The sequence below is a fragment of the Ruditapes philippinarum genome, unplaced genomic scaffold, assembly GCF_026571515.1.
Source record: "Ruditapes philippinarum isolate M1 unplaced genomic scaffold, ASM2657151v2 ctg1701_1_1_1_1, whole genome shotgun sequence".
NCBI classification, from domain to species: domain Eukaryota; kingdom Metazoa; phylum Mollusca; class Bivalvia; order Venerida; family Veneridae; genus Ruditapes; species Ruditapes philippinarum.
In genome coordinates, this window is record NW_026866143.1 from 59,164 (window position 1) to 82,983 (window position 23,820).

Below are 23,820 nucleotides of genomic sequence, written 5' to 3' on the forward strand. Positions count from 1 at the left end.
ATTGACAAACATGTATTTTATTTGGATTTTAAAGATCCTGTAACACATTTTTTCATGGATTTATTTCATAAATATGATACTCAAATTAAGATTTGTCAATATTGTAAGTTCCAATAAGCATTATTTATGAAAATATTACCCAATATAACATTTCATGTAATTAAAGGGAGGTAATTAGAAATTTATTTTGCATTAATTCTGAGTCAAATTTTCCAATATGTAATTGATTGATTAATTATAATGTGCACAAATATTTGCAGTACACATTTTACATATCCTTTGATGTTTGAAAATTGTTTTATTTGCATAATTATTTACATATATAATTTTTGCATGTGTGGTATTCACACAGTCTTCTCACTCCCCCTCGGAGCGTGCACGTCGCTGAGAAAACACAGGGCATCGGCAGATGATGGAAGATTCAATGCGGCAGTTTCGTTAAGTTAGCTGCCGGTGTCCTGACTAATGCCGAGGGGAGTGGCCCAACAAAGTAGGCTGAGACGACGAGGATGGTGTACTAGGGTGCATGAGCCCCTAGTACAGATAGACGGCTTGTAAGGCAGGCATATAGCTGGCATCAACAGCCCTTTTTAGGACTAAAAACCTTTCCTATTGTCACAGGTCACTGAACATTTAGGTTCTCATTGACCGCCGTACAGTGACCTACTTTTCGGCTCAAAATTCATACCTTTGGCTAATACTCCGTGGAAATTGCATGGAGGTAAATTATCACCATTTTGTGCTTCAAAATTAACTCTTTAAGGACATGACTGGTGATATGTCCGGGGTCCGTACTCGACAGCGTAAGCTGCATTTTGTGCCCGAAAGGGCGGATGGACCCTCATTAATTAAGCTTTAACTACATACATCGAAATTCACACAGTAATAATATCAGTCACAAAGCATACAGGCGTTTTGAGTTCCAAACCCCAAGTGTCTGTGGGTTAAATTCCCAGCATTTCGATTCTTTTTTTCCCAAATAATATCGGTTTTATTTTATTATTATTATTATTAGAATAATTTAATGTAAAGGTATTCAATTGAGCTTTTGTGCTACACGTGACATAATGGCTTGCAAATCATTTATTCATTGCGAGCACGCGAGTCCTGGACTATTTGGTTGAGGTGTATGTTGTGGCGCTGTTAGAAGGACGTCATCACTCTGTTTGTACTTGTTTGAAAACATTGCCATTCATTCTCCGTTGTAATCACCTGTTGGCACTGGAGACGAACACACCATTGTCAACGCGACTCGAGTGCCACAGAGGTTGTAGGCATTGTTTGATTAATGCATTAAATTAAATTTCAATTCATTATATATGCCATAACATTCTCGTGAATAAACAACATGGACTATATATATACATGTATAAATAATGTAAGCAAAGAATAAATAAAATAGAAATTTAATAAATAAATAAATCAATGATAAAATACAAAAGGCCTAATAAAAGTATTACCCCCTTGTTGGATTTGAACTTACTACCCTCCGCATGCAAAACATGCACCATAACCACTACACTATCAGGCCAGACAATATTCAAATTCCTATTTTCCTGGTAATGTGTTTTCGGGCATAGCTTTTTTCCTGCCACCCTTTGTACTTTTAGATTTAAGATTTCCCATTGTCGATCATATTTGAATCGACAGTAGTTGATAAAATTGATATCGGTCGACAGTTAACCCCCACCCCGCCGATTTACTCTAGCTCTTTTTACATAATCTGGGTAATACTATTATTGATAATTGATGCAATCGTTGGTGTAATACAATCTCCACAATGTTTGATGATGTGTGGTCCAATTCAATCTAATCATGTAGATTTCTTAATATACGGTTTTCAATGGGTTTTTTTACTTCAGACGGTGTAATTAATACAATATTAAATTCATAATATGTTAATTTTGGTCTAAAATTTCTTCAAGTTAATTTTTTTATTTGAAAATAAAAATCAGCTTTCGATTCTGATAAAAAAAAAATTCGGGCTATAACACGGTGCATATCCATATCGGTACCCTCTTTGCGAAATCTGCTGAAACGGTACCCTCTTTGCACATGCACAGGCCACTCTCTGCTAAAAACAAACCAGCGATGGATAACAATACAGTAAAGTTTCAATATAATAAGGAAAGAAGGTATGACACGTAGAAAAGATGTATACCACGGAACACTAGAATGTTTTATCTATGTTCTGATGTGTCATGTACCCGTTTTTCATGTACTACAACTTCACAATAAGCTACAAAAAATCGACATGTCTTGCTTCGCCCATCATTCGACATATTTTTTGGGCTGAAATGAACCTGTGGCTTGATTATATATGCATCATACATATTTAGTATGTTCATTTACATATCATCTTCGGACAAATGGCAGTACATTGTCAAAAATAATTGTAAAATTCATAAAAACACCCTACTTTCAGTTTTGCAGCGGCACGGGCTACCTCTCTTCATTTGAATTTTTATATCACAAGTACCCTCTCATTTATTTTACACATAGGTACCCTCAAGGCACGACATATGCTTTTATTTGCGCTAATCGTTAAGTATGTAATATTTCTTTATTTATGTAAATATTACATACTTAACATTAACACAAATAAAAGCATATGTCGTGCATTGAGTATACCTATGTGTTAAAAAATGAGAGGGTACTTGTGATATAAAAATTCAAATGAAGAGAGGTAGCCCGTGCCGCTGCAAAACTGAAAGTAGGGTGTTTTTATGAATTTTACAATTATTTTTGACAATGTACTGCCATTTGTCCGAAGATGATATGTAAATGAACATATTAGATATGTATGATGCATATATAATCAAGCCACAGGTTCATTTCAGCCCGAAAAGTATGTCGAGGTGATGGGCGAAGCAAGACATGTCGATTTTTTGTAGCTTATTGTGAAGTTGCAGTACATGAAAAACGGGCACATGACAAATCAGCACATAGATAAAACATTCTAGTGTTCCGTGGTATACATCTTTTCCACGTGTCATACCTCCTTTCCTTATTACAATTAATTTTTACTGGCTTGTTATCCATCGCTGGTTTGTTTTGGGCAGAGAATGGCCTGTGCATGTACAAAGAGGGTACCGTTTCAGCAGATTTCGCAAAGAGGGTACCGATATGGATATGTACCGTGTATAATGAGTTGTAAAGTTTAACTTGTAATTTGTTAATGTGTATAGCTGTTTGAGAAATAACAACTTTGTTTAAATAAAATCTAACCAGAGTACCAATCAATCTAGCATAATAGCCCAATTATGCCCCAGAAATACTTTTATTTCATTTTCTCAAAAGCTTTTTTAATTTCGGTGTGTTAAAGCCGAGGTGTACTTTTAAAGTATCCAAAAATAGTAACCCATTGGCCAATTACCTGAACTATTCTATTTTATTTCATATTTATTTATCCTCTTTTTTGGGGGCAATGAGTACAGATAAAGTGAGTTACTATTTTGTATGGCAGTCAAAATACTGCTTTATTTACATTTTAATACTTTTAAGGATTTTTTTCTTCAGGTAACATTGTTTCTTGTCTAAAACCGTCTTTTTCTTTACTTCTGCTTTGTGTAAATTTTTAAGTGACAACTCATGAGGCATGTTGGTGATATAGTTTTGTGAAATCGATCTAGAATATCTCATAAACACAATTTTGAATGTGATAAAATCATTCTGTCTATCAGGGATATATTGCAGTGTTACAGGAAATAATTTCAACATACATTGTATTTGTGTAGCCACGGTTTCCTACAACATATCATCAAATTTGGTGTCTCGGAACTTTTTGCCATGCATTATACAAAGTCATTACATACAATATTTTCACCCTGCCATTACATACAATATTCTCACCCTGTCATTAAATATAATATTCTCACTCTGTCATTACATATAATATTCTCACTCTGTCATTACATACAATATTCTCACCCTGCCATTACATACAATATTCTCACTCTGTCATTACATACAATTTTCTCACCCTGTCAGCACATACAATATTCTCATCCTGTCATTACATATAATATTCTCACTCTGTCATTACATACAATATTCTCACTCTGTCATTACATACAATATTCTCACTCTGTCATTACATACAATATTCTCACACAGTCATTACATACAATATTCTCACCCTGTCATTACATACAATATTCTCACTCTGTCATTACATACAATATTCTCACCCTGTCATTACATACAATATTCTCACTCTGTCATTACATACAATATTCTCACTCTGTCATTACATACAATATTCTCACCCTGTCAGCACATACAATATTCTCACCCTGTCATTACATACAATATTCTCATCCTGTCATTACATACAATATTCTAACTCTGTCATTACATACAATATTCTCTGTCATTACATACAATATTCTAACTCTGTCATTACATACAATATTCTCATCCTGTCATTACATACAATATTCTCATCCTGTCATTACATGCACTATTCTCACCCTGTCATTACATACAATATTCTCACACAGTCATTACATACACTATTCTCATCCTGTCATTACATACAATATTCTCACCCTGTCATCACATACAATATTCTCATCCTGTCATTACATACAATATTTTATCCTGTCATTACATTCAATATTCTCACACAGTCATTACATACAATATTCTCATCCTGTCATTACATACAATATTCTTATCCTGTCATTACATACAGTATTCTCACACTGTCATTACATTCAATTTTCTCATCCTGTCATTACATACAATATTCTAACTCTGTCATTACATACAATATTCTCATCCTGTCATTACATTCAATATTCTCACCCTGTCATTACATACAATATTCTCACCCTGTCATTACATACAATATTCTCATCCTGTCATTACATACAATATTCTCACCCTGTCATTACATACAATATTCTCATCCTGTCATTACATACAATATTCTCACCCTGTCATTACATACAATATTCTCATCCTGTCATTACATACAATATTCTCATCCTGTCATTACATACAATATTCTCACCCTGTCATTACATATAATATTCTCACTCTGTCATTACATACAATATTCTCACCCTGTCAGCACATACAATATTCTCACCCTGTCATTACATACAATATTCTCATCCTGTCAGCACATACAATATTCTCACTCTGTCATTACATACAATATTCTCACCCTGTCAGCACATACAATATTCTCATCCTGTCATTACAAACAATATTCTCATCCCTGTCATTACATACAATATTCTCATCTGGTCATTACATACAATATTCTCACCCTGTCATTACATACAATATTCTCATCCTGTCATTACATACAATATTCTCACCCTGCCATTATATACAGTATTCTCATCCTGTCATCACATACAATTTTCTTACCCTGTTATCACATACAATTTTCTCACACTATCAGCACATACAATATTCTCACACAGTCATTACATACAATATTCTCACCCTGTCATTACATACAATATTCTCACCCTGTTACACATACAATATTCTCACCCTGTCATCACATACAATATTCTCATCCTGTCATTACATACAATATTCTCATCCTGTCATTACATACAATATTCTCACCCTGTCATTACATACAATATTCTCACCCTGTCATTACATACAATATTCTCACCCTGTCATTACATACAATATTCTCACACAGTCATTACATACAATATTCTCACCCTGTCATTACATACAAAATTCTCACCCTGTCATTACATACAATATTCTCATCCTGTCATTACATACAATATTCTAACTCTGTCATTACATACAATATTTTCTGTCATTACATACAATATTCTAACTCTGTCATTACATACAATATTCTCATCCTGTCATTACATACAATATTCTCATCCTGTCATTAAATACAATACTCTCACCCTGTCATTACATACAATATTCTCATCCTGTCATTACATACAATATTCTCACTCTGTCATTACATACAATATTCTCATCCTGTCATTACATACAATATTCTCACCCTGTCATCACATACAATATTCTCATCCTGTCATTACACACAATATTTTATCCTGTCATTACATTCAATATTCTCACACAGTCATTACATACAATATTCTCATCCTGTCATTACATACAATATTCTCATCCTGTCATTACATACAATATTTTAACTCTGTCATTACATACAATATTCTCATCCTGTCATTACATTCAATATTCTCACACTGTCATTACATACAATATTCTAACTCTGTCATTACATACAATATTCTCATCCTGTCATTACATACAATATTCTAACTCTGTCATTACATACAGTATTCTCATCCTGTCATTACATTCAATATTCTCATCCTGTCATTACATACAATATTTTATCCTGTGATTACATTCAATATTCTCACACAGTCATTACATACAATATTCTCATCCTGTCATTACATACAATATTCTCATCCTGTCATTACATACAATATTCTCACACTGTCATTACATTCAATATTCTCATCCTGTCATTACAAACATTATTCTCATCCTGTCATTACATACAATATTCTCATCCTGTCATTACATACATGCAATATTCTCATCCTGTCATTACATACAATATTCTCATCCTGTCATTACATACAGTATTCTCACACTGTCATTACATACAATATTCTCACCCTGTCATTACATAATTATAATATTCTCACTCTGTCATTACATACAATATTCTCACACTGTCATTACATACAATATTCTCATCCTGTCATTACATACAATATTCTCACTCTGTCATTACATACAATATTCTCATCCTGTCATTACATGCAATATTCTCATCCTGTCATTACATACAATATTCTCACCCTGCCATTACAAAATATATTTTTACACTGTCTTGTACGTGAAACGGTGAGGGTTTTTGTATTACTGTGCATCCATTGAAGATAACTTCAACTCCATGTTTTATTATTATTTATTTGTTTTATTATTTATTGTATTTGTTTGTTCACTGTTATGCCCTTAAGGGCCATGAATTTAAATTTAAAGATAAATAAAAATAATAAAAAAACAACAGGTAAACAACAAGAAGGTACATGTATGTATTTTGACACAATTCAGAAGAATAGCTGCATATAACGTAAAAATGAATAAGATCAACTGGTATGTATGAATAATTAACTAAAAAAAACTTTGGTGAATGAATGTATGCTGATATTGAACCGAGAAAAAATATTTGAGCTTATTTCTGTGCAAGAGGCACTTATACTGTCACAGTACGTGTATAAAATCATCTGTGTTATTTCTATATTTGTTTCTGTCAATTTGTTGTGTCAAAATCTGTCTTCTTTCTGTTTACACCTAGTGTGGTGTGGACTTTCCGTAAAAATATAAAATTGTGCTGCCCCGCCACATGATATCTACATATGCACCACTTATTTGTGGCAGCTACGGAATCCTATTTCGTCCACAATATTTCGCTAGTAACACGCGATAATTATCGCCTCTAAAGGGCGGAAGATGTTGTGTCTAACTTGTCTATACTTTTCATACTATATACTTTTCATCAATCTTTCTAATTAACAAAGGGGCGTCCGTCGCCGAGTGGTTCTGGTCGTTGGCTTCGATTACCGCTTCTTACATGTGATGGAGCAATCAAGTTTGCTTACGGAACGTAGATGATTTTACTAGGTTCCCGTTCCTGCCTCTATTCAACCAGTAAAGCAGAAAGTTGTCATATTACATTCCTAGTGAGATGTAACCCCAAACCAAAAATAATAATAATAATAATAATAATAATAATAATAATAAATAATAATAATAATAAACAAACATATGGACGATGATATGAATGCCCTAAAAGTCTCTCATTATCCTTATAAATTTAATTTTCGTGTTTTAACTGTTAGTCTCACCATTCACTACCACTTCCGACGCACACTTCTTCTAAAAGTACAACCCGCAAGAAGGGTTGGGAATACCCAGAAATAAATAGATGGAGTCTAAAGTAGCTGGTCAGTCAGCGTGCCACATGCATTAAACTTTGACTATATATTGCAACTAAATCATGCAACCCAGCTTGTTCACAATGGATATATTGTTTAAGTACACATATGAAAAGATTTTTTTTTCTTTAAAAAATACAGGGATCACGAAAACACAATAGTTGTTTCATGATTCATAGATTTGCTCTCAAATAAATTTTTTATCTCGAGACTACAAAATCGATTTTTTAAAAAATAAACTTTATTTTCCGAATATCACATAAAGTAATGAATAGCTCACAGAAATAAATGCTATAGTATTGTACACTATGGAAATCGTTCGTTGCCAAAATCCCAGACAGGTAAAGTGCTCCTTTTTAAAACTATTTTTGAAAATGCGAAGGTGCATGTCTAGCATTTTTGATTGTATTCGTTCACAGCAAATAATATGCCTCTTAATTGAAGGCACCCGCTTTTAAATAACAAGTTTACATGTAAATCTTAACAACTGACTTAACATGGAAAACAACAACAAATTTTCAAGCTCGTATGTTCCATTGCATATAATACATAATCATGTTTGCACACTTATAGATATATATCTGTACCTGAAATATACAAATGAAATGTAAAACTCAAATACAGAAAATAGAGTTGAAGAAAACGTGTTTTCAGTTGTAGAACTACAAGAGTACGTTTACACAGTAACATGTTTAAGATGACAAAAGTAGATTCACAAAGTTAAACGATTTTAAGTCATGCATGACGCCCCGCCCCTCTCTGAGTATTTACGAACTTCTATTACCGAAATGTACGGACAGGTATAATACTCCTATTTCTCAATAAAGTGAAGAAAACACGTTGTCACTTCTAACTTTTTTATTTTTATAAAAAGTTAATCAATTTTGGTATCAAATGAAAGATTACTCCATAAGCTTTCTATGAATGCCTCAGAAATAAAAATGAACTAAATATGAAATAGATATGTATTAAAATTTTTGTTACATAATTTATCATTTTTTTCCTCTGAAAATCACACTTTCAAATAGATATATCTCTTTCAAATTCGGTAAGAAAAAGTCCCCTTAACACTTTTTTATTTTATTTCGTAATCAATTTTGATAATTTTGAATTGAAATAAACACGGCGCCCCCTACTTACTTTTTTATTCCGTGATCAGTTTTAATAATTATTTATTTATACCGAAAATACCTTATTAAAGATTGCACATACGTGCTATGGATAAGTACTTTCATGATTTCGGAAAGGAAATCACGGTAGCCACTTTAAAATCCTATTTTTCCGAAACTTGCATAGTTTTTGTTGAAATGAAATTTGTGCCATATACATTTTTCAATGATACCAATACAAATATTGGAAGGTTTTTAGATTATTAATAAAATTACTCGCTTGAAGTTGATCATTTTTCCCAAAAAAAATTTCCAAATCGCCGATGTTTCTCAGGAAAACATGAAGTTAGTGCACAAGTTAGCTTAATCATTTGTATCAAATAAATGGCAAAATCAGCAATTTTCAAGTGATGCAGCTAAAGACAAAACTTTTGTAACAAAAATATGTTAAGAAGAATGCGGCATGTTTTCCTTCAGTTATATTTAGAAATAGGGGAGAGACGGGGTTTTATACCTGTCCGCAATAAAAATTCGTAAATACTCAGAGAGGGGCGGGGCGTCATGCATGACTTAAAATCGTTTAACTTTGTGAATATTAAACATGTTACTGTGTAAACGTACTCTTGTAGTGTTCTACAACTGGGAAAACGTTTTTTTTTTAAACTCTATTTTCAGGATTTGAGTTTTACATTTCATTTGTATATATCAGGTATACACGTATATAGATATCTATAAGTGTGCAAACTTGCGCAATGGAAGATACGAACTTGTAACTTTGTTGTTGTTTTCCATGTTAGGTCAGTTGTTACGATCTATATGTAAACTTGTTATATAAAGGCGGGAACCTTCAATTAAAAGCATAATATGTGCTATGCACGGGTACAATAAAAATGGTAGGCATACAAGTTTGCATTTTCAAAAGGAACACTTTACATGTCTGGAATTTTGGCAACGAACGCCCTCCATACGTGACCAGCTATAAGGTCAAACATCTTACTGAGATTATTTATATACATGTACATGGTATAGCAAAAATGGATTGGAGAAAAATATGACGATAATCATTCATTAATTAAAGTGACATTATGCCCATTCAAGGGTATATTGTTAGTGAACTTGTGACAGTCAAAATAAGTTTATAATTTGGCATAATTCCTTTTATTTTTAAATTTACTTTACACAGAATATAAATAACTCACATGGCCTTAGAAAATTTCTGTAAATATCTATCAGAATTTACCTGTATCGTTCAGTTTAAAAAAGTGGGTGGGGCAGTCTTTTTATATTTTAAATCACATTTTTACTTTATACAAAACATTTTCAAATCAATCACCACATAAACAATCAATCTTTAGAAATATGTAACCAATAAATCTGAACTTGACAACGAATAAATGAACATAATGTCACTTAATAACCGTAATTTTCTTATACCAAATGCTTTTCTTGTACATTTAAATGAGTTTTCCAATGATATAAAATTTACAAATATCTTTAAGTTTACTAAAAGTTATATTTACTGAAATTACCGTTGTCTTCGGTGCAATTTTTCTTTTATAATGATAAAAGAGACAAAATATTCTACAGGGGGTAACCATTTACAGAGAACCTATAAAAACGTTACCCCTTGATCCTTTATCAAGGAACAATATGCTCTCAAAATTCATTTTAAATTGACATAAAAGTGTTTTACAAATGTATATCTTAATTTATCTCAAAGCTGCATGAATTCTTAAAAAAATAAATATTATAAATATTTTTTCTTAGATTTTTTTCCAGTTCAGATATATATTTTTATAATTTAACATTTAATTACTTAGCTAGCACGTTTGTTAGATGTAGGTATAAGAAAGAAAAGAAACTGTATTTTTTTACAAAAACAAAAAACAAAAACAAAAAACAACAAAAAAACATAACACAAAAACAAACAAATTCTATACAGTATGGTATGATCAGCAAACAATGAAGAAAAACGTCACATCTACAAAACAAAGGGAAACTATCAGATCATTCAATATAAGCATCGTTCGGAAATATTGTCATTTTAGTCACAAAATGGACACAAAAGTCACTTATTTTTTTAAACATTATTTTCACTTTAAAAAGAAGCATTTTTTTTTACAAAAATGAAGTTATTACATGTATACAAGACTTATGTATAGAAATTAAATGAGTCGTGTCATGACAAAACCAACATAATGGGTTTGCGACCAGCATTGATCCAGACCAGCCTGCGCATCCGCGCAGTCTGATCAGGATCCATGCTGTTCGCTTACAAACCCTATAACAAGTAGTGAAACTGATAGCGAACAGCATGGATCCTGATCAGACTGCGCGAATGCGCAGGCTGGTCTGGATCCATGCTGGTCGCAAACCCATTATGTTGGTTTTGTCATGACACGGCTCTAATATAACATATCTCATAATATATAATGTATCTTATCACCGGAAGAAATAATACAAATGTCATCAACGAAAATCTGTGAAATAAAGGTGTTTTTACAAATGTTATGCAACATTCTATTCTAACAAAGATCCTCACCCCAGGAATAACCCCGCCTTCCCCCACTTCCCCTTCCGCCATTAAAAAGATGGCGGATTTCGACAACCAGACGATAGAATCCGATGGTATGACTATGCTTATTGTTTATGAACATAGTTTTTTTAATACAACAGTCGTTTATCTACTACATGTTTCTGGTCCTAACTGGTACCATGGCTTTCAATCTCGAGCCAAGACGACACAATGGGCCAATAACAAACCTCCTACCAAATGTACTCAAAGGAGCAAGTAACAGCTTTTCTAATTGGATCATCGGCGCTTCGATAAGCATTGATACAATAAATGCAACAATATAAGACACGACGAGATTCGCAATAAATAGATAAATCATGAACAGATCTGAAAAGTGTAAAGGTTGAAGGGCACTAAAATTGTAAGTCATCATGATAAGCGGATGTACAAGGTATGCCGCGTATGTCAGGCGCCCGAGTGGAGCCCATATTTTCCATGACAAAATGTCACTTACAGGACCACCATTACCGGACACACACGCTAAAACAACCCAGCAAAGGCACAAGCCCCATGCAGGTCTGCTCAAAGCAATGTAACATACACTCTGGAGAAGTGTCATGTGGGTACCAGCTGTGTGGTTATAGTGGTACATACCGTAAACTACAGCAGTACCTGTTGCTATAGCAACACACCAGCCAATAGCTACTACACCCTTTTTCAATCTTATCTTATTATTGGTGGATGCGAGGACGTAACCTGTTACCATACCTATCAGATATACTGACCATCGGGCATAAGGTTTATCATAGATTGGATTATTTTGACTCCAGGGATTGTCAATGTGTTTGGTAGCCTGTCCGGCCAAAGAATATATTCCAAAATACCAAACAAGAATTCCCCTAACAACAACGCCGGCTAAGAAGATAGCTGCAATGAATGCAAAACCAATATATTTTAGTTTCCCACGCAATCCAAATGAAATAATGAAGATTGGGCCAAGAAACAAATAAAACTGCATATCATTAGCAAGATACCAACTCCAGCCTATGCACGTTGTTTGTATATTCCCATAATTCGGATAAAAATTATTTATGTATAAAAGATTTGTCCACCAGTACTTCTTGCATACCTCATAGCTATTCTGCGACGCCTGTTGATACACGGTATAACTGTTTGGACCAGTTATTGTATACGGTGATATAAACGCGTAATAAAGAATAATTGAGAGGTAAAGTGGTGTAAGTCGCCAATAACGATGCAAAAAGTAGTAAGGCCAATTTAATGTTCCCTTCTCCTTAATCTGTTTAAAACTTAAATATGCTACCAGTAAGCCGCTGAGAAAAAAGAAGCTATCAACAGAAAATGTCCCGTTCACGATTGGCTGGAAACTAAACCTTTGCGTTAGTTTCGATGCCTCCAAAACGTTGTCAATGTTAAAAACGGCAAAGAAATAAGTATGACCCAGAATAACCCACCACATACTGAGAACCCGGATACCATTCAGAGAAGCAAGGGGACCCACCGCTGTTTCTGTCCCTAATAATTTCTTCCCATTTGTAACAAATGAAAAAACACGGCAGATATTTAAAAATTTGTGTTTAAATCCACTGCACTGGTTTTCTTGAATTTGAACATTTGAAAGCAGCTCTGTTCGGTCCGTTGAATCTTCAAAAGCGACATCATATCTTGGGTGTATGATTGTGACCTCCTTGTTCACTGTGAATGAGTATCCATAGTCGACAACGGTCGAAATCAACACTATTGCGCACAATATACTGAAAATAACTATCACGGCTATAGCACCTTTGTCAAGCGGTTTACTAATTTCAGGGAACACTTCATAAACGAATAGATTCTCTTTTGCAAGGTCAGGGAAAAATGTCATTGCTTCGATTTTTATCAGGTAAAGAACTTCATTCAGAATTGATTTAACCTCATCGCCACCGCAAGAGTCCGGCATACACACACCAAGCACAACTGTGCTTGCACCAAATATTGGCTTACCATTTAACAATAAAACAGCTGAAAAATATTTCCCTTTGAAAGATTTACCAGTCGAAGGGTTTGACACCGAATCGATCGCATGACATTCCTGATAGTCACCAACCCAGCTGAATTTTCCTTGAAGAATTCCAAAGGGAATCTTAGAAGCCGAGTCTGCGTACTTTATAAATAAATCTGTGTCATTTTTCATTAAATCTGTGTCGGATCTACAGTTAGCAGACACTTTAAACTTACTTTTCACAAGTTTTAAAACGTCCAAGAAAGTCTGACCTTTAAGCGCACTGCCAAAATGACTTTTCATTATCTTCTCAAACGTGAAAGTCTCGTTTGTGACTCTGACATCTGAGAGTAATGGCGCTGCTATTTCCTTCAGATTAACATCGTGCATACCCATTTCAAACTGTGCTGTCGAGCTACATATTGTAAATGTAAATAGCAGTGTCCTAAATAATGAACCACTGGCCTTGTTTAAATATAAATCCATTTTAACGTATCTATTTTGACATGTAGATCTAGTAAATCCGATATAAACTTTATTAAGATTGTGTTTGTAATTTAACAGCAATTAACTCATTCTGATCCTTATGATAAACAATTACACGATATGAATACTTTCTCTGATAACGTTACTGTCATATGACCGATCAGTCGGAAGCAGACGAAAAGGGCCGAAAAATAACGATTTAGTATGGAACGCCATAGATCTCGTATAGTTTGTTAAATAGTCTCGGCAACATGACTGCACTTGACATTGCAATGTTGTTTTCCATGTGTCCATGTTTCGTTTGAAATTATCAATCGTAGTGTACATAAGAAGAAGTAGAGGAAAAAGAAAAAGAAGTAGAAGAAGAGGAAGCTTAATTCTTTCATAAATTTCACAATACACAATTTACAAGGCCATTATAGCTTATAGTCACATTTTTGGTATATAAACATGTGAATTAATATTAGCACAAGTCAACAATAAATTTGTAAAAATAGTAAACAATAGTTTAGACCTTTTTACGACGCGTCCGTTGCTATGAAAAAGTCGATCGGAAGTTAGTATTTTCCTGCGCATGCACAATCTGCGTAGGACAAAAAGACCATCGCCCTACATTTAAATATAGTAGAAATTCAAAGACAATTCTGAGTAAATTTAAGGTTAAAGAGTATAAAATTATATGAAATAGCTTTAAACAAAAACGTAAAGAGGCCTCCAAGTTTGCCATAAAAATGCATGGAAAAGACGATTGTTTAAGAATTTTCCCCCTACGATCACGGAACTGACATTGACATCGATATTTACATTGTTGTAAAAAATGTGACAATATATCTATCAGCAAATAAAGAGGTTTACTTAACTGTTGTTAAAAAAATCATATAAAAAAGAAATCGAGGTTGATTATCATTTTGAAAATGCCAGAACACGTTATATTTATTATTAGATTGGCAAACTAGTTATTCTTTAGATTTACCTGACTTGCCCTTTCAGTTTACCTGATTTTATCCTTTACCATATTGATGCCAAACAGAAAACTAGTAAAATTGGTACCTGTACAGTATATGCTTAAGTTTTTTAAATAACGATTTTCATTATTTCACGTGATTAACTGTGTCGTGGTACTGAAACGTGCCGGTTGAATGATATTGTAAATTATAGCTTGAATCACGTACCAATCCCCTTGACACTTACCACCTTGCCAATCCACTTACAAGTTTATAGTACCACTTGTGTAATGTTATGTTATACAGGGGGTAATACAATTTAATCTTTAACACTTAAAGTTCTGATGGAAAAGTCCTCTAATGGTATCTTAAAAAGAGGACTTTTTTATATGCTCTCATGTCATCCCTCATAGATTCGTCTGTTATAGATACAATTCACGTTTTACTGATTACTTACTGCTTTAAGTCATCCCAAAATTACTGTTATCTTGGAGCGTAACTTGAATCACGTCTATTAAAGCGTTTAAAATTAAATATGATAATTTTTAGTCATCGTTATTGCATGTTTTGCCCTGCGCATAATGCGCATTTGCGAAATGCAACATTCGTTACTATAGAAAAATTGTTTTATAAAAGTAAGGTGAAAAAACCCCACAAAAATAGGATACACTACTCTTACAAGCTATGAATGCATTTTATTCTTACTTTTTCCCCTTACATTTTAAAATCTAAAAAATTAAAAATTTAAAAATCTAAAAAACATGTCTGAGACTAGATATGTGTTCCTTAAAAAATGTGTCTTTTTTGTAATTATCTGTGGTATATAATCATGTGTGTGAGTTCTTCAATTCATCATTTACGATGTTCACCTGTTTAAATTTAGTGACCTTAAATGAATGGTTAAATAAATGGTTAAACTAGCACTATTTAGTTAGTTTGTCATGTTTTATTTTCAAACTGAGACATTCTGGTGTGAGAAAGACGATGTAGAACAGCCAATATAAAGCGCATATTAACATATAAAACATCATGCTAGATCGTTATCTTTGAACGTTAATTTGTCGGACTGCAATCTGAACATTTCTAAGAAGAATTTGTCATTATTTAGGGGATTTTTTTAAAATTTTAAAACCCGGTGTTAAAATGTTGGCTCACAGTCACGTGTTAGATCGTCTGCTGTTTAATTTAATGTGTATACATTGTGACATTGACAACTGAAACAGTCAACATGGCATGCAAACTTTTCCATACACCATGGTTTCATTGTTGACAACCGATATTAAATACATGTATATAAAAACATCAACAGTAACAATTTAAGACTTCTATTCCACAATCTAATGCAATGTTTTGAGAAGTTCAAATAAATGCTCTATTTCACAATTTCCAGAGACATTAAAACATAATCAAACGGTAATTTGGCAATCCAATTGACGTCTGCTACGTAACCGTCTAATTAATAGTTCAAATGCTGTATTGAGATTTTTATATTATATTTACAGATATACGTAAACTGTAATTTGCCAATTTAAGACGTGGGTTTAGAGTCTAATAATAAATTATGATGTTTTGAAGTTCAAATGTTATATTGGCAATTTTACCTGATACTTAATTAAACATATTCCAAGAAAAAATTCGACTACGCTACAAGCTTGGCAACTTAACTCAAAGGTTAAACAAAGGATAACACTTTTTTCCTCGAGATTTTTATTTTACCTTATGACAATTTCACATAACACATAGACATACAAAGGTAGTAATTTGGAATATTACATGACCGACATAAAATAACTAAAAGACAACTAAACATTGTACGTGAAACGTGTCATGTCCCATCGACAATTTCATAAAATATGCGTTATGCGACAGCAATGGAGTTCCATAATTGAGTACATGTACGTGTGAAAATAAATTTTCGACTACCGTTTTAGAACCCAACTTTGCAATTTTTGATAAGATTAACAACTTTATTTTTTTTCAAATTAATACCTATTTTTTCGGGTATTAACACCTGCATTAGCACGAGGGCGCATTTAGAGCCCGAGTTAGCTTTGCTTATTTATTGCTAAATATTGTTACTTTAATTACATGATACTTACTACATGTAGTAGTGCATAAACATGCGTGTTGCAAATTCAATTCTTCCTTTCGGTGTTCTTTAACGCAAAAAATATCAACAAAATAGTAAAATTAATAAAACTCGAAAATTAATACTGTGCTTCATTTAAGAGGGTGCCGGTGCTTAAAAAATGAGAGGGTACCTGTGACAGTACCTGTGACAGAGGTAACCAGGTGTGCCACTGAGAAACCAAAAGTAAGGTGTCTTTATGAAATAAAATGGATTTTTGACTTTTTATTTCGATTTGTTCAAAAATAATATGAAAATGGGTATATTTAAAATGTATTATGTGTACATAATTAAACCACCTACAGACATGCCGGGGCACGGTGTGGAAGCATCGCGATATTGTGTAGCTTATTGTGGAGTTGCAGTAAATGAAAAATGGACAAAGACAAAGTTAAATCATTCTAGTGTTATGTGGTATATTTTTTTTCACTTGACACTCCAGCTTTAATCAGTAGAATGATCAATTCCTGGATCGGTGTATGTCGCCATCTTGTTTTCAGCAGAGAATGACATGTGTATGAGCACAGAGGTTATCGTTTAAGTAGATTTCGCAAAGAGGGTACTGATGCACCGCGAGGTTATGCCGAAATACCGTATCCGTTCTGTGTGTTTCGAGGTTCTTATCCGATGTTTATCGGAAAGTGCCGAGATGATGCGATTGAGAAAGTATGTGTCGTTTTAATGACAAAGCGGACTAAAATAGCCCTTAAGAATACGAGAAATATTTCAACAAAGTACTTCCAAAAGATAGCTTTAGATTTTATTTTACATTTAACAGTCAGACATATCTCTTTATTTAATGTAACAACCGTTTACAAATTGAAACAGCACGTTGGGGACGGGAACCGCTTTTCTAGATAGCACATGTAGGCTCTGTAACTCCGGAGATATAGACTCGGAGCAACACTATTTACTTTAATGTACCTTCTTTAATACAGAAAGAAATTCCTTCCTACAGCAATATTTCAGATACCGTCCATTGTTTTGCCCAGAAATGAAATTACTCTTTTTAATTTGAGTAAATTCACTAGCATCATAATGCCTACGTTTATATATTATAAACATTATACATAATATTATACAAATTCGGACACATAAAAGTCGAAATGGTTTGATGAAATCGTGCTATTTGGGTTGAAAAAGAATTTAGAATAGCTAGGAATTTATTTCTGAGAAATAAAACTGACGAAAATAATACACATATTTTTTATTGGAACATTATTCAAAACATTTATAAGAAATATATTTCCAAAAACATACTTTTATGTACATGAATTGTTAAATGCGATTATATCTTTCTAAGGAATGCGTTTTGTAACTAAGATTTTTGATAACTTCATTTGAACAACATATTAATCATATAAAACCATGATTTTTTAGGTACATTGACTTTAATTGTAGGTCATAAATCTTTAAACAGAACCAATTTGGAACGGAATGGTTATTATTCACGGATAACGATAACGAATTGTCCTTTATCAAAAAACTCTTATAAGTAAATGTCTCAGATATACGGAAAATTCTCTGTGTGGAGCAAAATGATGAAACATGATTTGATTCAAAGGGATGAAAATTAAACTTGTCTTACAAAAAGGACTGGCTATATTTCCCTATATTTATAGCAATTTCGGGACACGATGTAAGAGTATATGTTAATGTATGGAAGCTAAACAAGATAATTGTGATTCCATCTTACCATGATTGAGAACTTAAGAAAATCCTCAGTTTATCGATTATATTTTCTGTTTTCTAAAAAAAAACAGGCTTTTACACATATCTAAACATTTGGAAAATAACATCAATTATATACTTTAAGCAATAGATAATGTTATAAGTTAAAAACGATCGATTTTATTGTAAATTTGTAAGTAGTTACAATAATTAAATATTCTCAAATAAATGTTGGATCTAAAAACGCATTAACTTGTTATTGTAAATTTGTTATAGTACACAATTCGGAACGCCCCACCTCAGCACCTATTACCAATATCCCTTGCTAAACGCGGGTAAAAGGAGCTCACTTATCATTAACAATGTCTCATAACGTACGGCAATTCACAGAATTACGATATTACTAAAATGTAACAATGCATTTTAAGAGAACATTTGTCTATGGCAGTGTATGCATGGAATGCAACAATGTAAACAAAAGCTGGTGTTAGGATTGAAACATTATTTGATTTAACATGCAAATAAAAAAAACCCCAAAATATTTTGAGTTTTACAATGAAAAATTGTTCGTAACAGTCCTGAATAGTATCATGCTGATTGCATTGTAAAATTAAGAAAATGTTGCACGTGTTCCATTAGCATATTATATTAACCAGGATATCCTATAAAATGCGGTGTTATTTAGCAGGTTCACACGATAGGAATGATATCTTAATATGAAATCAAGGTTGAAGTCTGTTGTAAGCATATATTAACCAGGATATCTTCGTAGTTTTTGCTTTTTCCGAGAAATTTTGCAGATATTTTGATATAATTATCGCGATACTGTAAACCCAGTGATTTCTGCATTGAATTTTATTTACGGAATAATACAATATATATCAATAATTTTGCGTCATATAAATTTATGTGGAGGACCATCTTAGGATCATTCAATTAAGTTTCTGTAAAATCTACCACTTGGTAGATTATATATATATTCCCATTATCGTCTCAGCAATGGCTTTCGGTTATCATTTGATTATATTTCCTGCTGGATCATTATCTTGTGCATAAATTGAAATGTTTATCAGGCGACTTGATGCATATTCTGCAAATTCATCGATGGTGTACACTTTATTTTCCAGTTTTCCCTAATCATGTGTTTACAAAAGCAAACACATTTGTATTTTCAGGCTGCTATCATTATCTTTCTAGAGCTGACTTAAAACATATTGATTATCTAGTTTTGGAATATTTATTTATTAGTTATTTCTAAATCCAACAATGACTAATAACACGAATATTAAGAAACTCAAAGCATTGGTATCCATATCTATGTTAGTTTATACAGAATTTGTGTAATATTTGTCATTGTGTCAGCATAAATATACAGTTCAGGCATTAGTTACCTGCACTCCAGTTACCGCACTGTCTGTCGGGGATAAAAATAAAGCATGCTGGTTGATTGGTGGATTATACTCATTATGACGTCAGGAAAATGGATAAATGATATAGAAAATCATACTCAGATGCTCGTATATTTAAATAGGGTCAATATTGTGACGACAGGGAAGTGCTTTTTTTGCCTATGAACTACATAAGAGAAAGAACATCAGAACACTTGGTAATATGATTTATTCTCGGTAGAGGGATGGGGGGTGGTCATGCCTCTTGTACCTCTTGCTATTACTTATTGTTTATTTAAAGTCGAGAGACAAGTGGTCTGAATTTCACAGGGATATTGCATTTTAAAATGCGAGGAAGCTATCCAGCTAGCTTACGGAACGTTGGTGGTTCTATTCAGGTGTTCGTTCGGGCCTGAAGTCATCCTCAACCAGTAAATAAAGCTATAAGCTTTTGTGTACACGTTATCTGTTCCTGGAACTAATCAGTACTAAGCAATAAGAGTGAAGATTCTTGCTCATAGAAACAACGGTGGTCTCTAACGTGGTTTGAACCCACACAGATATCCAGTCAAACGCGTGTACCATTAGGTAATGCCATCTCTTGCCGTCTTTTGTTAGAATTATTGTCGCGGAAAAAATAACTGTGTAAAAGTAACTTCAGTACGTTACTGTATACCATACCTAAATCTCTGATGGAAGTAGAAACACATGTTTTACGGTTTATTTTTTTTACATTTTCCTTGTAAACTAAATGCCCGAATATCTGGCGCACTGAAACTGATAGAATCGACAGCACTTATTTACAGACGGTGCGTAATAAAGATGTAAAAAGTTTCTTTTCCCACCATTTATAAAGTTAAGATTATATGAATAAAACGGACATATTTCAGAAATGACAATGTTGATTTATAAAGGTTTACTGTGTTATCTTTACGTGAATTCAATATACGGATTGACACTTTATCAAATAAATAACAGACTGAGTTACATTGAAGATAGAATAAATGCAGAAAACAAGTTTAGGAGAGATGATTTCGGTTCATTGTATCATGAGATTTCTTCCATTAAAGAAATGCTTCAACAAGTTTTGGAGGGTAACAGTGATGGGAAAGAAACTAAACATACTGATGAAGTAAAAGAACATACTAGTAAAGAATTAGAAGAAAAGATTCATCGACTGAGTATTGGTTTTAAAGATGAGAAAATGACAAATAGTCGAATAAGACGTAAAACACACGAATTACAACGGCAATTTTCCGATCTAAGAACTCTAACAGATAAAATCTCCGAAGTCCTTGCAGACATTTTGAAAGGAATAGAGCATATTACAAATAAGACTGAAGGATATCAAAATGATAGTAATCAGTTACAAAGCGCTTTCGCTAAAATTGACAAAAGCTCCGAAGTCCTTGCATACATTTTGAAAGGAATAGAGCATATAACAAAGAAGACCGAAGGATATCAAAATGATAGTAATCGGTTACAAAGCGCTATCGCCAAAATTGATTTTTTTTTCTGATAACTTTACGAAACAATATGAAAACAAAAAGAATATTGAAGAACAAAAACTTGACAAAATTGTGGCTGGTACTAATAGCATACGGGAAAACACAGAACAGCTGAATGAAGCACAAGAAAGGTGTTTTGATAATATTAACTATATATACAATGCAACCAAACGATTGGAACAAAAAATTAACTACGTTGAACATTTTGTCATTAGGAAGCCTTTTAATTCGTGTTTAGATCTGTACAATAATGGAGTCGAGTTAAATGGTGTATATCAAATAGATATTGGCCTAGAAAAACCGCTGTCTGTCTACTGTGACATGGATACTGACGGTGGAGGATGGACAGTCTTCCAACGACGTCAAGATGGAAGTGTGGACTTCTTTGGAGACTGGGAAGAATATAAGACTGGATTTGGTGATTTGAATGGCGAGTTTTGGCTTGGGAACCACTACTTAAATCTACTGACCGATGATAATAGACAACACGAGCTGAGAATTGATCTAGAAGACTTTGATGGAAATCGTGCGTATGCCAAGTATAGTAGCTTTAAAATTCTGCCGGAGGAAATGAAGTACAAACTCGAAGTGGGTGGTTACACTGGTAATGCCGGAGATTCTCTTGAGGCACCAAACGATAAGGGACATATACATGATGGAATGGAATTCAGCACAAAAGATAATGATAATGACAACTCAAGCGGACATTGTGCTTCTATGTATAAGGGCGCCTGGTGGTTCAATACTTGTTTTGCCTCACACTTAAATGGTTTGTATTCTCAAAAGGCAACTTGTACTTATATATGCATCATTTGGGATTCATGGAAAGGTTTTTATACCTCCATTAAGTTCACTGAAATGAAACTCAGATAAAGTTGTTTCTGAGATAAGTAGAATAACATTTTCGAATGATGCTTACTGAACGGATAATTTTGTATATTTACAATTACAGAAACAATTTTAAATAAATTCAAAGTATTCCGAAAGGGGAAAGTTTAAATTCGTTTTGAATATGGGAGTTTTCTATTGTGTTGTCATTATAATTGTTTGTTTAAATGTTTTATATATATTAACAATATCACATTTTACCTTACCGTTATAGTAATGTTGCATGCATTATAGAGACGAAAAGTTTTATAATTAATAATTATTGGCAAAAGTATTACACTTATTATGGCGTCAGTGTATGTAATTAATTTTTAAGTGAAATTATGCTCACTTTTTTATTGTGAAGTTGAGCTGAATTTTATATGTTTTTCAAAAGATTGCCTTTTATAATGGTGATTAACCAACATTTAAATTGGATTATATAGTATACCATTACCCGTAACTTTTCGGAAATTTCCGTCATACTTCGCATTTTAAGGACTGGCATGGTGTATTATTACAAAAAAAATAAAAATAACAAATTTAATGTTTTAATAGTATATATATTTGTTTATATAAACATAATGTATTGAGTTTGGATAAACAAATGTTTAAAATTATTGCTTAAAACATATAAATTGTGTTTTATTTTTCTCCACAAAGTGAAATCATTGGTAAATGCTTGTGTAATTGGAAAACTGAATATGTTGTTTACATTAAAATTGAGCGCTTTTGATTTTGAATTCTCAATGATGAAAAAAGTAAAAAAAAATCAGAATTATCTGTTAACAGGTACATATATATGAACACAGTAAAAACAACTGTTTTCAGTCGTGTTTAAAGAGACACTAGAGCTATCCAAGGACATATAGTGACTGAAAAGGTAATTCACATGGCCCAAGGAGATTCTGTAATTTAAATAGCCATCGGAAATTATCTGTTCAGTTTATAACAATCTTGAGTGGGACAGTTTTATATTTTAGGCAGATTTTATCCTAAACATATCTGTAAACAACATATACAATGTCGGATTTAAATTTCACCAGAAGTTGCAATTTTGTGCTATAAACAAAAATAACAAGCAATTATCATAGTATTGCAAGTCATCCATAAGTCTCCTACCGGTTAGAACCCCAGCAACATTCTGATGGGTGATGTAGGTGTTGATTATTAATGTCTATTTGAAGTTAAAATAAATCCATGATGAAATAAGGAAGTTAAAG

General features: G+C 32.9%; 2 protein-coding genes across 2 annotated transcripts; one reads left to right on the forward strand and one right to left on the reverse strand.

Moving 5' to 3' along the window:
• Window positions 1–10,373: 10,373 nt before the first annotated feature.
• Window positions 10,374–14,248, reverse strand: LOC132731453 (nose resistant to fluoxetine protein 6-like). The gene has a single exon (XM_060717638.1). The coding sequence runs from the start codon at window positions 14,089–14,091 to the stop codon at window positions 11,776–11,778; it is 2,316 nt and encodes a 771-aa protein (XP_060573621.1). The 5' UTR covers window positions 14,092–14,248; the 3' UTR covers window positions 10,374–11,775.
• Window positions 14,249–21,686: 7,438 nt separating this feature from the next.
• LOC132731460 (ryncolin-1-like) lies at window positions 21,687–23,033 on the forward strand. The gene has a single exon (XM_060717652.1). The coding sequence runs from the start codon at window positions 21,689–21,691 to the stop codon at window positions 22,601–22,603; it is 915 nt and encodes a 304-aa protein (XP_060573635.1). The 5' UTR covers window positions 21,687–21,688; the 3' UTR covers window positions 22,604–23,033.
• Window positions 23,034–23,820: the final 787 nt, after the last annotated feature.

Coding starts and splice junctions, on each gene's coding strand:
- LOC132731460 (XM_060717652.1), top strand. CDS start 21,689: ATGATAGTAATCGGTTACAAAGCGCTATCGCCAAAATTGATTTTTTTT.
- LOC132731453 (XM_060717638.1), bottom strand. CDS start 14,091: ATGGATTTATATTTAAACAAGGCCAGTGGTTCATTATTTAGGACACTG.